The 15,673-nt window shown below is 50.3% G+C and overlaps 1 protein-coding gene across 1 annotated transcript in view; it reads left to right on the top strand.

Moving 5' to 3' along the window:
• Positions 1-15,673, top strand: part of cers3a (ceramide synthase 3a) — a 159,505-nt gene that overhangs the window by 60,540 nt on the left and 83,292 nt on the right. The window contains exon 4 of the mRNA XM_085968923.1: positions 12,754-12,811. Within this exon, the coding sequence (XP_085825049.1) occupies positions 12,754-12,811 (58 nt within the window). The remainder of the gene's footprint in view (positions 1-12,753; positions 12,812-15,673) is intronic.

Raw genomic sequence — 15,673 nt, 5'->3', positions numbered from 1 at the left:
TAGCCAATTGACAGCAGGTTTTATAGCCCGTTTGGTTTTCTTTTCAATCGACTTTGATGGAAATGATAATGGTGCAGGTGTGAAAGGGGCTGCCCATTCGCGATCCCACGTTTTGCGCTACCAACAAAGACCCCCCCTCCGCCCCCAAATACGGGAACTCCCCGTGTAATTCCTGTTGGATTAAGTTGCTGAATTGACAAACTCTCGGGCAATCGATGACACTTCAGTGGTTTGGGTCAGTGAGGCAGGGAGCAGTTAAGTGAAGGAGGTTTAATGACTTGTATCACACAAAGTAAACGATAAAGAAGCAGTAACAATCAATGTTAGTGTGCAGGAGGAAATTGGACAATCATTGCACAATCTGTGACCATATGTTGGCAATTGGAACAGCGCAGTGCTATTACACAAAGCGACATTAAGACAGATAGGGACATTTGATTTGACCTCAAATCTATCAATTTCCTCTTCAGTGTAGCAGGCTGTGAATTAATCACACGCACACCATCTGTTCAGAAGGGATATTAGATTCCCAGCATTTCAAAATGAAATGTATAATTCACTAAGACTGAAGTGGGAGAGTTAGTGTGGAGCTGGCTCCCAGAACCGGCAGTCTTAGCAATTGGAACATTTAAATGCTCAGAACCTATTTTCCCATTATGCACTAACATGGCTGCCTCATGCAGAGCACGGGCAACAGAACCGGCGCGTCCTCTGTACCTGACTTCACCCGTGAGCCTCGACAGGACTGGTGCCTCCCCTGTACCTGCCTTTCCCCGTGGGTCTCGACAGGACCATCGCCTCCCCTGTACCTGCCTTTCCCCATGAGTCTCGACAGGACGGGCGCCTCCCCTGTACCTGCCTTTCCCCGTGAGTCTTATAAAGTATGTGTCTATACTTAATGCAATAATGACGAGACAGCTTGGAAGATTCAACGTAGGTCTTTACTTAATACCAACAGGCGGGAAACTGAGGGGAGATCAGTACCCACAGTACTATTTATACCCCTATGGCCAGGAGTGGTACTATGGTATCACTACGCCCTACAAAGTAGTGCTGCCCTGGCCATAGGTTTAAAGTAACATATCTATTACATACACAAGTCTCGACAGGACCATCGCCTCCCCTGTACCTGCCTTTCCCTGTGAGTCTCGACAGGACCATCGCCTCCCCTGTACCTGCCTTTCCCCGTGAGTCTCGACAGGACCATCGCCTCCCCTGTACCTGCCTTTCCCCGTGAGTCTCGACAGGACCATTGCCTCCCCTGTACCTGCCTTTCCCCGTGAGTCTCGACAGGACCATCGCCTCCCCTGTACCTGACTTCCCCCGTGAGTCTCGATAGGACTGGTGCCTCCCCTGTACCTGCCTTCCCCCGTGAGTCTCGATAGGACTGGTGCCTCCCCTGTACCTGCCTTCACCCGTGAGTCTCGACAGGACCATCGCCTCCCCTGTAACTGACTTTCCCCGTGAGTCTCGACAGGACCATTGCCTCCCCTGTATCTGACTTCCCCCGCGAGTCTCGACAGGACGGGCGCCTCCCCTGCACCTGACTTCCCCCGTGAGTCTCGATAGGACTGGTGCCTCCCCTGTACCTGCCTTCCCCCGTGAGTCTCGACAGGACCATCGCCTCCCCTGTGCCTGACTTCCCCCGTGAGTCTCGACAGGACCATCGCCTCCCCTGTACTTGCCTTCACCCGTGAGTCTCGACAGGACCACCGCCTCACCTGTAGCTGCCTTCACCCACGAGTCTCGACAGGACTGGTTTCTTCCCTGTACCTGCCTTCACCCGTGAGTCTCGACAGGACCACCGCCTCCCCTGTAGCTGCCTTCACCCGTGAGTCTCGACAGCGAGCATCAACACAATGTTTGACTGTTGGTGACATTGCAGCCAACACCAGCCCTGCTCTGCACACACAGAAGGGGTCACCGGATATTGGATGACAAACCCTTGACCGACTGTTCCACTCCCGAGCTTGGGGACACAGCAGAGAACTGGGCACAGACCTGGGATTGAACATAGGACACTGCCGGGAGCAATGTCTGGGTAGCACCCCCGAGACCCGTGGAGAAGTAACTGCTACTAAGTTCATGTTTGAACCTCTCAGATGCCACATGTTGATGTGCAAGCAGCCTCAAGCATTCACATGGCAGGATCCTGAGTCTTATTGGCATGTGCCAATGCAGGCTTGGAACCTTGCCACAGGGAAGAGGGATGTGGGCACAAAGGTGATGCCAAGATACCTTCCTGGAGAATGACTTTTGCAAGGACCTGGGAGGTGGTCATCTGTCTACCCACTGACCCAGAGAAACAATGAACAGGAATAAATGGGGGAGGAAAATGAATCATAGAACCACAGAGGCTTACATAACAAGAAGGAGGACATTCGGCCCATCGGGTCTGTGCTAGTGCAATCCAAAACTAATCCTACTACCCCGCTCTATCCCCATTGCCCTGTATTCCTCCACTTCAAATATGTGTCCAAATGTTCCTTTAAATATACAATGATCTGTGCTTCAGCCCCTATTTATCAGTGACAAGGCATTCCATGCTCCCGCTACCCTCTGTGTAAATACATCTCTCCTAGCCTCTCTACTCACTCTTAGTGACACTGTTGCTGTGGAGCCAGGAGGAGCCCTCTCGCCCCTCCTGACTCCCACTCCTCAGGACTCCACAATAACGTAAAATAATAGCTTCATGGCCACACATGCTCCGCCCAGTTTACGCTGAATTTGACAGCGGGATCCTAAAACCAGCGTTAGACCCTTGATTCGCACAGTCATGGGCTAATGCCTGTTTTAGGTGACGCTCTGGACACGTGGAAGCTGCTGGTTGCCAATGTGGCAGCCACTGTCCCACTAGGGAGACCGCGAGCGAGAGAGCGCGCCGTGGGGTAGTTCCCCCAACTCTAACTTTTCACCCAAACAAGGGGTGCGACGAGGACCAAAATCTCCCCCTAGACTTTGATGCATCCTCTTATCACCTTTTAGGATTCTATTTATTTTTGTACTCTATTCATCGCGTATTGAAGATTTCCCACTGCTGATCTGGCGACCTGTTTGCTAACTTTCCTGCCCAGTTCATTTGCTCCTGATTCCTTTCATCTCCCTGAACTTTGCCTTTCCCAGTCAGCGCCCTTATCTTTGGCTCCTCATTATCTTTTCTTTGTTCTTGTATCGAACCTAACTGTTGTGTTTGCTATTTCCCAATTGTTCACCAACTCTCACATTTGTCCCAATTCCTTTCCAAGGATTAAATCAAGCAATGCCTCTTTCCTTATTCCACTAGAAACAGGCAGTCCTGCATACATTCTAAAAAGTGTTCCCCACTTTGACCTCATTTATTATCTTTTTACAATCTGTCCTGGGATAGTTAAAATCACCCAGCATTAGAGCTGTGTTGTTCTTGCAGTTCTCTCTGAACCGTTCCGTTCACCCCCTCTGTCTCATCTCCACTGTGTGGGGACTTGTAAAAAATACATAGAATTCTACCATTTCCCTACCTTGTTCTGTCTTTCCATATGGATCCTGTCTTTATGCAAACCCTGAGCACATCCCTACATTCTAGTGGATAGAATCCATCACTAACGCTGCTAACCCAGTCCCCTTTTTTCCATATCTGTCCTGAAACTAGTATAACGAGCAGGATAGTATAACTATCAGGAAAGACTGAACAGGCTGGGCTCTCTTCAGGAGAAACGACAAGGCAGAGGGGCGAAAATTATGAAGGGGTTTGATAGGGTAGACATTGAGAAGATGTTTCCACTTATGGGGCCTAGATTTTCAGTGTGCCGTGAGGCGGGCTTTTAGGCGTGCGGGGGGCAAAAATCCCGAATTCGGGGGTCCCGACACCATCCCGCCCAAAACCCGCCTCCACGTAAGTTTCACAGGAGGCGGGTACCTGCCCCTCACTGGGACCCGCCGACCCGAGGCGGGAAGGGATTAGTGCCAATTAACTACCTGTTAACAGGTAGTTAACAGGCAGTTTTTAGCCTAATCCCTATTTTGAGGGGTGTCGTGTGGGATTCCCGACGGCTCCAAACCACGCCAGGTTAGAGCAGGCGGGCCGTCGGGTTGAAGGAGTTGGAGGGGTCGCGATGTCGGTGTTCAGGTGCGTGATGGGTGCATGAGTGCAAAGGTAAGTGTGTTTGGTGTGTCTAAAGTGTGTAAAGAAGTTTAAATTACCTGTACTTACCTTTACAACCTTTCTTCCTCTAGGCTTCGGGAGTCCATCACTCAGCCGGCACTGAAAGCTGAATGGCCGTGAGCTGTCAAAAGTGACAGCCTTCAGCTTTCAGTGCCGGCGAGATTTCTAACTGAGTCTGCGTAGAAGGACTCAGGTTAGAAGTAAGACTGTCAGTGTTTGACAGCTTCAAACAGCTGTGAAACACTGATATTTCATTTGTCAACACGTCTTGACAGATGAAATTTCAGTCTGTGACGTCACTTGTTGCTGGGTGGCCCTTAATTGGCCTGCTGAGCCCGCTGGGCGGGCACAACAAGGTCAATCAAGGGAAAATCGCGTGGATTGGCCGCATCTCGATGGAGGCGGGACTAAAACCTGAAAGTTGTAGTCCCGCCTCCTTCCCGACTTCTGAATGAAAATCCAGCCCATAGAGTCATAGGGGGAGAAATTCGGTATCGCCCCATTTGGGGCGCAATTATCGGCCGGGCGAAAAGATTAGCACCCGGCGCAAATTATCGCCGCCGACTACAAAATTCATCTCTCTCACCCCTGGAGGTGATTGGAGCGCTAAACCAGGCACTTCACATCTGTCTTAAGGCGCAAAGGCCAAGGCGAAGCTCATGTGATGTCAGTCAGCAATGGAACACAGACACACTGGCATCGGCCAATTCTTAAACGGGAGTTCTGATGAATGGTCATCGACCTGAAACGTTAACTCTGTTTCTCGCTTCACAGATGCTGCTTGGCCTGCTGAGTTTCTCCAGCATTTTCTGTTTTTATCTTAAAGGGGAGGGTTGATCTTGGTCTCCATCCACATCCTGTTCATTGCAGCCTTGAGTCTCGGCCTGGAGAGACCTGTACATCAAATCTGCTGGAAAGAACAATGGAGAGACCCAGGGAAAGAGCTCAGAGTGCAGCCCCCACAGTCTCTTCTAAATCGATACAAGGAAGGGCAAATCAAAATGAACCTGCAAAGTGCTGCTCAGTCTGCAAAACTCCTTCACACAGCGTAGAATCTCTCCAGAAGTCTCTCTCTCAGAATGCGTGGTGCAAAAATATCACCAACAAGAAAAGGCAGGAAGCGGTCGCCTTTAAATAGCGCTCCCCCAGTCCCTTCCCGACTGCAAAATGCTCCCCTCAACCTGTCGTTGCTAGCGGCAGGCGGTAAGGCAGGGGGCGTCACTCAATTTCCAGTCCGGCGCGCTACCAGTGCGTTGCGCACTCAATTGACGTCACCATCTGCCTGCGCAGGAGATCGTGGCGGTAGTGTTTAGTGCCACCGCAAAATGCCCGGTCAATTTTGCGAGAGGTGCAGATATCGCCACGCCTGGGCGCTAGTTGGTTTACGCCCCACTTAGCGCCCGCTTAAGGCGCTAACGGGTGGCGCTACCAACTGAATTTTTGCCCCATTGAGTCCAGCACAGAAAGAGGCCCTTCAGCCCATCGTGTCCGCACCAGCCATCAAGCCCTGTCTATTCTAATCCCATTTTCCAGCACTTGGTCCGTAGCCTTGTATGCTATGGCGTCCCAAGTGCTCGTCTAAATGCTTCTTGAATGTTGTGTGGGTTCCTTCCTCTACCACCCTTTCAGGCAGTGAGGGTGTGTGGGGTGGAGTGGGGGGGTGTGGGGTGGGGGAGGGGGTGGGGGGTGTGCGGCGGGGGTGTGGGGTATGGGGTGGGAGTGTGGGGTGGGGGAGGGGGTGTGGGGTGTGGTGTGTGGGGTGGGGGAGGTGGGGTGGGGGAGGGGGTGTGGGGTGGGGTGGGGGATGGAGTGGGTGGGTTGGGGGGTGTGGGGAGGGGGGGTGGGGTGGGGAGGGGGTGGGGTGGGGGAGGGGGGGTGGGGTGAGGGATGGAGTGGAGTGGGGGTGGGGGAGGGGGTGTGAGGGAGGGGGTGTGGGGTGGGGGAGGGGGTGTGGGGTGGGGTGTGGGGTGGGGGAGGGGGTGTGTGGTGGGGGGTGGAGTGGGGGGTATGGGGGGTGGGGTGGGCTGTGGGGTGGGGGTGTGCGGTGGGCTGTGGGGTGGGGGATGGAGTGGGGGGGTGGGGTGGGGGTGGGGGGTGTTGGGTGGGGTGTGGGGTGGGGGATGGAGTGGGGGGTGGGGGAGGGGGTGGGGGGGAGACCGATTGCAAAGAGTGGGAGGCACCCACCACGATTTTAAGACTGCGCTTTCAGCCGGGCGGAAGGAGTTAACTCCCCTCCACAGAGTCCCCATCTCCTCCTGTAGGAATTAAACACCAGTGTTTAAAAGTAACTGCTGGTGTTCCACTCCCTTGGGCGGGCTCCTGAGTTGTAGAGGGCACGGAGGCAAGGCTGCAGAGAGAGAGAGAGAGATGGCTTCTTGAGAAGCTATCTCACACCCCATTTGGGGCCAAAACCTTCCCGCCCAGATCCAGGTGCATCTAGGCTGAACAAAAGGGATCCAAACTGTCCCCATTGTCTGTGATGGGATTGGATGAATTACCCATTTATCATGATGGGTTTGTGAATGTATTCCCATTCATCGTACTGAGTTTGAATGGAGCTGTCTTGGTTTGAAAAAAAAGCATGTCTTTCTATAATTGCTGAGTAAACAGCTTTGAAAGTTAGTGTAAACAAAAGTCATTGTCCTGTGGTCAAACTGAAACCGCAGTCTTAAGTGGTTAATCCTTTGTGTAAACATAGTAGCAGTTTCTGTCGATTGTCTCTGCAGGGAGGGGAACTCCCTGAACTACCTTTGATTGGCAGTTTAGTCAGCCATCTTTGATCTTCCCTTTTCATATGTCCACAGTCTGTGTCCTGACACAAGGTCAGGCAGCCATCTTTGATTACCCCTTTTTCACAGACACACGCAAGCTGCCTTTTCAATGCCTTTTGTCTTCTGCCACGAGGTCTGACGGCCATTTTGATCCCTGGATTTTAAAGGTATATTACCCAGGTATTCTTTTAATCAAAAATCAATCTTCGGAACTGTAGGAAATTTCGATATTATTGCGAAATCCTTACAGTCCCCCATCAGATACTAAAACTTGCTTGTAGTATCCTGTCCAAAAGTGAGCAATAATTTATGACCCCCCACAAACAACCTTCCCTTATTCTTATCTAAATCTGCCTACGATCCCCCGACACCTCCATCTCCCATGCCCAGAGAGAATCGCAGTACGGTAGGCATCTATCGACAGAAAACAAGATTAATTAAATAATCAATACACGGAGGGGGTCCAATGCCCCTGCACCACTTATATTCACAATAAGTCAAGCATGGAGGGGGTCTGATGCCCCTGCACCACTTGTAACATAATTTTAACGTGATACAACATCTTTAATGGGATTGTCACCCAGCCAACACATCTGCTAAAAATACACATGGAAGACAATGAGCTTCCCCTTTTTTTTTATTACATTGCAATTGCCTGGCACTTTATTGAATGACACTATTCTTCAACCATAAATGTATCTTAAATTTTCACAATGCAAACATAACAATTCATAGGCATATGCAATTTGTTCCCTTAACTCCAAACAAGCAGTAAAATAATTAACAAGTTTTGTAAATTCTTAGTCTTAAATTGAATTTCCGGTCTTAATCTTAAATTGAATTTCCAGTAACAGTTTAAATGTTGTGGGCATCCGCCTCCTGCAGACCCCTTCCTTCGCAGGCTGGGAGTGCTCCTTCCTTGAGTACTCATCGACACGCTGGTCCTCTGTGCCTTCCGGAACTCTGAAAAAAGTCTTTAAAAAATCTCGCCAGGTCCCCTGGCTCGGTGGGTGTAATCAGGTCCCGCGACCTCGATTCACAATACAATTCCGGAACGGTACCATACTTAAAACTTATACACTAATAATATCACTACCGAATTGCAGTATAAAAATTAGAATTAACACGTTCGACCTTAATCCTTATGCACACTACTTGAACAAAGCTATATACAAGCGCCACCCGTCTCCGGGCGGCCAGCCTAATCCCTGGTTTGGCTGCCACAGGCTGCTCCCTGCAGCGTGGCTGGACTGATTTCAGCTTCTAGTCCCTCACAGCTTATGGCTGCTGGTTGGGGACCTCTGCCTTTTGGCCTCTCCCTGACTCGGGAGACCACCCTTCTCCACTGGAAAGTGGGTGACCATACTTTCTTGGGCTGGGGTACCCGAAGAGATCTCCTAGGGAGTGTCACTGGTTGGGCTACCCCGGCGACCAGACCCTTGGCTCGGATCACACTCCCTGCTGGCTGGGGACCTCCTCCTTCGGGTCCCTCCCTTCCCAAACCTGGGCTGGGGACAGGCAATCTCTTGCCACCAGCTGCTGGTGGCTGAGAGCCTTCCCCTTCAGGTCTATAACCTGGTTCAGGCTCCTCCCCGGAGTCCCACAAGAGAGGGGGAATCGCTCGGGCCAAGTGCTGGGGGACTTCTCTCATACACGCGACTGCGCCTGTGTGTGCAGTCTGTGTGTGCATACTCACTGCAGGCTGGGGATTTCTAACCTCAGGTACAATCCCAGCTGCCTGTTTGCCTGCCCCTTGCTTAAACAAACTGCATTGTTTGATATAACTGGCTGCCTGCCAGTAATCCTGTTCAGAATCCATTTCTCTTACCAGGGCGGCCTTAAAGGTGGAGTCTGGGGCTTGGACTTGCTTTTGGTCCGGGGCCAAAACTATCCCCTGTGTGCCTTCCTTGTCCTGGATTACTGCTACCGGACCTGCTTTACAGGGGTCCCAGAACTCTCCTTCCCTGTTCCCCTGCTTAAATAACTTACTCTGGTCATGAATGGCTCCTCCCCTAACACAAGCCACAGCGCCTGCCTGTGCAACCTGTGAGCTTGTACCTGCTGTGGGCTGAGGATTCCTGTCCTCAGGTTCACTCCCAGCTGCCTGTTTCCCTGTGGGTCCCATTAAGCTAGATGGGACCTCGTTAGACCGGGGTGAATTGGTCAGGTCTTCCGAGTGGACCACCGTGCTGGAGGCTCCAGTGTCCACCGAATATCTCCCCTGCACCATCTTCACCCCCATCTCAACATAGGGCCTGCTCCCCTCAGCATTTTCGCAGGGACACAGGTCAACAGGCTGCGCTGGCGCTAGTAATTGCTGGGAGAGAGGTGGGGCAGACGGGGTCAAAGCACCGATGGTGGCTGCTACTCTCCCCTGGCCAGTCAGAAGAGACCGTAGGGACCGTAAAAATGACTCAATTGCTGCGGGAGGGAGGTCTGGCCCTGCCTTTTGGGTTGGGGCTGTGGGATCCTTTCCGTTGTCCTTCCAAGGATTTTTACAGTCTTTTCTCCAGTGACCATCTTTCCCGCACCCGTAGCAATTTAACCTAGCCTGAGAGGGCCGGTTCCCCTCCTGGTGCCACTCTTTCTTACTCTGGCTCCCAGGTTTAACCTCATTGAGTTGGGGCGTCTTGATACCCCTCCTGTTTCTTGGAGCTGTGGGTGGCGGTCGTGGGACCTCTGATTCCCTGACCAACCTTTCCCTGGGTGTTGCCTGTGGGACGGTTTTACTTGGGCTGCCAGTAAAATCCGGCTGACCTGCCTTCGGGCTGATCAGACATATCATCCCCTTTGCCCTCTTTAAAGCCATATTCAAGCTTTCTATCTCTGCCCTACAGGGACCATGATCTGCTTCCTCAAACCCTTGCTCGCAGGCCAGCTTATATGCTGCCTTTACCTCCCTAACCTTTTCCTCCTGCTCTTTTATTTCTTGTATGAGGCGAGCGTTCTCCTTCCGCACCCTCATCTCATTGCTCTTGGCCTCTGCAACTAGGCACTTCAGGTACTCTGACTCGTGCCTCGTGTGGCTTTTGCCCTCACTAAACTGGACCACCAGGCGCTCCATCTTGGCCTGGTATTCTTCAACCTCCCTTTCCCTATCCTAACTCTCTGCTCTGGACTCCCTAAGCCTGCGGGTAACTTCCCCAAGCCTGCAGGCACCTAACCACAACCAGACCAGTGGGATAAAAAGAAACCCAATAACTGCTGCTCTTTCCAGACCCAAACCACTGTCTGCCACATCGCACACCGTTGCCGACGGTCCTGCCGTGGTCGTCATTTTGTAGGTATTAAACACAAGCGGGGTTGGGGTTATGGTTATTGTCTCTGGCCAGTCAGAAGCCTCTGAGCTGCTCCAGGGACCCCCATGTGGTTTCGAAGCGCTCCCCTATTCCTGGTTCTGACCGCCGGACTTATTCGGTAGCGATGTAGACAGAAAAACGTGACTCGTGGTTCGGGTGCAAAACAGACCAGTATTTATTGAAACAAAAGAAAGAAACAACTTAAAATTAATCGATACAACACACCTATGCCTGGTACAGCACTTTTGCTTAACACAGTTCACTTATCGTTTACTGCAGCATTCTTTTTGCTTAGTGGCTTTACTTAAATACAGCACCTTTAACTAGTGCAACACACCATTAATACAGTACACTTTGCTCACTACAACACCTCTGCTTAGTGGCTTTTACTTAAATACAGCACTTTAATGCAGCTGCTTAGTGTCCACTGAAGCACCTTTCTGCTTAGCGCAACACTGTTACTCAAATACAGCACTTTACTTCTTACAAATCACTTAATGTTCACTGCAGCACTTCCCTGCTTAGTGCAACACTTTTATTTAAATACAACACCTTTAATACAGAACTCAGTGTTCACTACAGCACTTCTCTGCTAGTGCAACACTGTTACTTAAATAGGGGAGGAGAGAATGGACACAACGAGGGAAAATCGACTAAAATTACAGTTCTAACAAAATTCCCCTTAATTCCGACCCCTATACCTATTCTAAGTTGCCTTGTAATGGGCCAGAAAATTATATGCTCACCAACGAACGCCTGCCCCGTGCCCTTAGGGTTTTAGATTCTTCACCACCCTGAAGATGGAGACACCCCAGTGTTTAAAAATAACTGCTGGTGTTCCACTCCTTTGGGCGGGCCCCTGAGTTGTAGAGGGCACGGAGGCAAGGCTGCAGAGAGAGAGAGAGATGGCTTCTTGAGAAGTTATCTTATACCCCATTTGGGGCCGAAACCTTCCTGCCCAGATCCAGGTGCATCTGGGCTGAACAAAAGGGATCCAAACTGTTCCCATTGTCTGTGATGGGTTTGGATGAATTACCCATTTATCGTGATGGGTTTGTGAATGTATTCCCATTCATCATACCGAGTTTGAATGGAGCTGTCTTGGTTTGAATAAAAGCATGTCTTTCTATAATTGCTGAGTAAACAGCTTTGAAAGTTAGTGTAAACAAAAGTCATTGTCCTGTGGTCAAACTGAAACCGCAGTCTCAAGTGGTTAATCCTTTGTGTAAACATAGTAGCAGTTTCTGTCGATTGTCTCTGCAGGGAGGGGAACTCCCTGAACTGCCTTTGATTGGCAGTTTAGTCAGCCAGCTTTGATCTTCCCTTTTCATATGTCCACAGTCTGTGTCCTGACACAAGGTCGGGCAGCCATCTTTGATTACCCCTTTTTCACAGACACATGCAAGCTGCCTTTTCAATGTCTTTTGTCTTCTGCCACGAGGTCTGACGGCCATTTTGATCCCTGGATTTTAAAGGTATATTACCCAGGTATTCTTTTAGTCAAAAATCAATCTTCGGAACTGTAGGAAATTTCGAAACTATTGCGAAATCCTTACACTCCGATAGTCATGTCAGCATCTGTGGAGAAGACAGAACCATTCTGAGGAATGGGTTGATATTGGAACCGTCCACTGTCCTGTGTTCATTGACTGATGCTGCCTGACCACCGAGTGTCTCCGGCCTTTTCTCGCTCTGTTTCAGATTTCCAGCATCTGTGTATTTTGCAGTTTTGTTTAGAATCATAGAATCATAGAAAGTTATAGCACGGAAGGAGGCCATTTTGGCCCATCGTGTCCACTCCGGCCAACAAAGAGCTATCCAGCCTAATCCCACTTCCCAGCTCTTGGTCCGTAGTCCTGCAGGTTACAGCATACCAAGTGCACATCCAAAAACTTTTAAAATGTGATGAGGGTTTCTGCCTCTACCATCCTTTCAGGCAGTGAGTTCCAGATCCCCGCCACCCTCTGGGTGAAGAAATTTATTCTCAACTCCCCTCTAAATCTTCTACCAATTACTTTAAATCTATGCCCCCTGGTTATCGACCCTTCTGCTAAGGGAAATAGGTCCTTCCTATCCACTCTATCTAGGCCCCTCATAATTTATACACCTCAATCAAGTCTCCCCTCAGCCTCCTCTGTTACAAAGAAAACAACCCCAGCCTATCCAATCTTTCCTCATAGCTAAAATTCCCCAGCCCAGGCAACATCCTTGTAAATCTCCTCTGCACCCTCTCTACTGCAATCACATCTTTCCTGTAATTTGGCCGGATAAACGACCTGGCCTGTGCTTTTAATGATCCGGTCAGAGCCGAGCAACCTGGGTCCCACAGTGTGGCGTGGATTCTGGGTCCTTGGTCCCTCACCATCAGCTGAGCCTGACCTGGGCCTGTAACACCGATGTACCAGCCTCTGGGGAAAGGGCAGGGGAGTGGGTGGAGTGGCCTCATTCTGTGCTGTGTGATTCTGGTGACATGCGCTCTCTCCCTGCAGTCAGTGTCATTTTGAAGAGAAATCATTTAAGGAATGAACTGTTTGTTTTCCAGCTGGCGATGTACATTTTACCTCCTGGCATTTATTGGTGGCATTGCGGTCCTGATTGATGTAAGTCATTTCACTTCACGCTCTGACACGTTCTGACACGCAGTAAACACTTGTTAGTAACTTCATTTCACTGAGTGTTAGCCATGTTTAATTTTGATACATTGAGGCGATTTTAACTCTCTCCACCTGGCGGAAACCGGGCAGGACGGGAGTTAAAATCCAAGCAGTACGTTTACCGCGCGTCTAACGCTGCTGTTTACTTGGTGGCTGAGGCATTTGCCTGACTCCGGCAGGAGTTTGTAAATATATGCAAATTGGGGTCCCAGATAGGACCCCGACACTAATTTAACTGCCCATTGAGCCAGGCATCCGCCATGGTGCCCCGTTCAGTGAAACCCAGCGGAACCCAGCGGAGGCCCAGAAACGTAACCTTGTGGAGCCTGGAGGGGCCATTCTTGCTGCTCCGGGTCCCACAGAGAATGCTTGGCCTAGTGTGGCCCGGGATCCCACCTGCGTCTCTGGGCTGCCCCATCATCGTCCCCAAGCTGCAACTGGCTTCCGGGATGTTAATGAGGTGCAGCCGTTAGATTGGACTGGGCCTCGCCCTGCAGCTCCTGGGCTTGTCCAGCTGCCCGTTTGGGAGTTAAAATCGCCCCGATCACTTCAGCATGTTTGTGGAACACTAGGGGGTTGAATTTCCAGCCACTGTTACCCTAGTCTCCTTGAATTCCTGCCCCAGGGGTTAATTTGATGATTCGGCCCCATTCGCGGATAGACTGCCTCACCCATCACCAGCTGCGAAGATCAGAAACTCGCGGACACAGCTCATGAGTTTCCAACCCGAAATCTCTGACAGCAAAATATCCCAAGGCTCCCAGTTACTCCCAGGATTTCTCCACATTAATGAGGCTGTGTTGGTGCTAGCCCAATATTCCCTTCAGCAAAGGCGCTTGTTGACTTAAATTGTTTGATTCAAAGCACACACTGTAAACATGTACCCGATGTATAGGTCACCAAACCTTCGGCTGGCGTCTGGGAAACAAGTTGTGGTTTGGCGTTGCGGTCAGTTCGTATCGTACTATCACTGTCCCGAGACTGCCTGCTCTATCTGTGGGTTACAGGAGACAATGTCACGAGCAGACTTGGCTCCTGCCTGTTTATTACACGCTGCTGCCTTGCAGTGTATAGTATGTGGCTTGTGGACTCTAAGATCATTATCATAAGCACAATAGGTGGGTCGGAATGCACCATATTCCAAGACACACACTTTGTGCCACAGCTGTCTTACGATGACAACAACTTGCATTTATATAGCGCTTTTAATGTGGAACCATGTCCCAAGCACTTCAGAGATGTAAACAAAAAAATGGATGCCAAGCCAAAAAAAGGAAATGTCAGGAGGTGTGACCAAAAGAGGTGGGTTTTCTAGGAGGAGAGGCGGGTGGAGGGGTTTAGGGAGGGAGGTCTGGAGCACGGGGCTGAGCTGGCTAAAGGCAAGGCTGCCAGTGGTGGAGTGAAGAGGAGGGATGGATACAGGCTGTTTACTGACTGCTATGCTGCCATATCCTGGAGCTGAAGCCTCCACGTTTTCCTGTACGATGGGGATTGGATTCGGTTCTTCACGAGCGCTGAAACTGGCTGAAGAGGAGCAGGAAAGGACTGCCCACAATCAGGTGGCACACCGGGTCAGGTCCCACCACACTCCACATCGTGGCCTACAAGTTCGATTGCGCTGCGCCCGTTTTACAGGCGCACAATGGGCGCCTATGGATCCAAAATGGTGGGCGGCGAGCACGCGCTCATTCCACCATGTTGGATCGGGCTGCTCAGTAAGCGGCCGAGTGTGCCAACAGCAGTTAAAAGCCTCATTCTAATATTTAAATAAGGCTGGTTATTGGACCCTTTGTGAAATTGGGGTTCCTTCTTTGCCTCGGTATCAGTTCCTGTCTGATTTACGCTCCTGTGCAGCGCTTTGGGGCGTTTCCTACGTTAAAGGCACTATATAAATGCAAGTTGTTGTTGTATAAGTTGTTTAACAAAGCCCAGTTTATTTTGGTCCAAATTGGTGTTCCGAGATGAATCACTAGGTTAATTCCAGAGATGAGGGGGTTGACTTATGAGGAAAGGTTGAGCAGGTTGGGCCTATACTCATTGGAATTTAGAAGAATGAGAGGTGATCTTATCGAAACATATAAGATACTGAGGGGGCTCGACAAGGTAGATGCAGAGAGGATGTTTCCCCTCGTGGGGAAATCTAGAACTCGGGGGCACCGTTTTAGAATAAAGGGTCGCCCTTTTAGAACTGAGATGAGGAGGAACTTCTCTCAGAGGGTCGTAAACATAGAAGATAGGAGCAGGAGTAGGCCATTCGGCCCCTCGAGCCTGCTCCACCATTCAATGAGATCATGGCTGATCATCCAAACTCAGTACCCTGTCCCTGCCTTCTCCCCATATCCCTTGATCCCTTTAGCCTTAAGAAATATATCTAACTCCTTCTTGAATATATTTAATGAATTGGCCTCCACCGCCCTCTGTGATAGAAAATTCCACAGGTTCACCACTCTCTGGGTGAAGAAATTCCTCCTCATCTCTGTCCTAAATGGCTTACCCCTTATCCTTAGACTGTGACCCCTGGTTCTGGACTCCCCGACCATCGGGAACATCCTTCCTGCATCTAGTCTGTCCAGTCCTGTCAGAATTTTATAAGTTTCAATGAGATCCCCTCTCATTCTTCTAAACTCCAGTGAGTACAAGCCCAATCGACCCAATCACTCCTCATACGTCATTCCTGCCATCCCAGGTATCAGCCTGGTGAATCTTCGCTGCACTCCTTCCATGGCAAGAACATTGTAAATTTGTGGAATTCTCTGCCCCAGAGAGCTGTGGAGGCTGGGTCATTAAATACATTTAAATTGAAGATAG

Source organism: Somniosus microcephalus, chromosome 27, assembly GCF_052327205.1.
Source record: "Somniosus microcephalus isolate GS21.2 chromosome 27, FLI_Smic_1.0, whole genome shotgun sequence".
Lineage (NCBI taxonomy): Eukaryota > Metazoa > Chordata > Chondrichthyes > Squaliformes > Somniosidae > Somniosus > Somniosus microcephalus.
The sequence above is the reverse complement of the archived record's forward strand: the minus strand, read 5'-3'. Positions and strand labels throughout refer to the sequence as shown.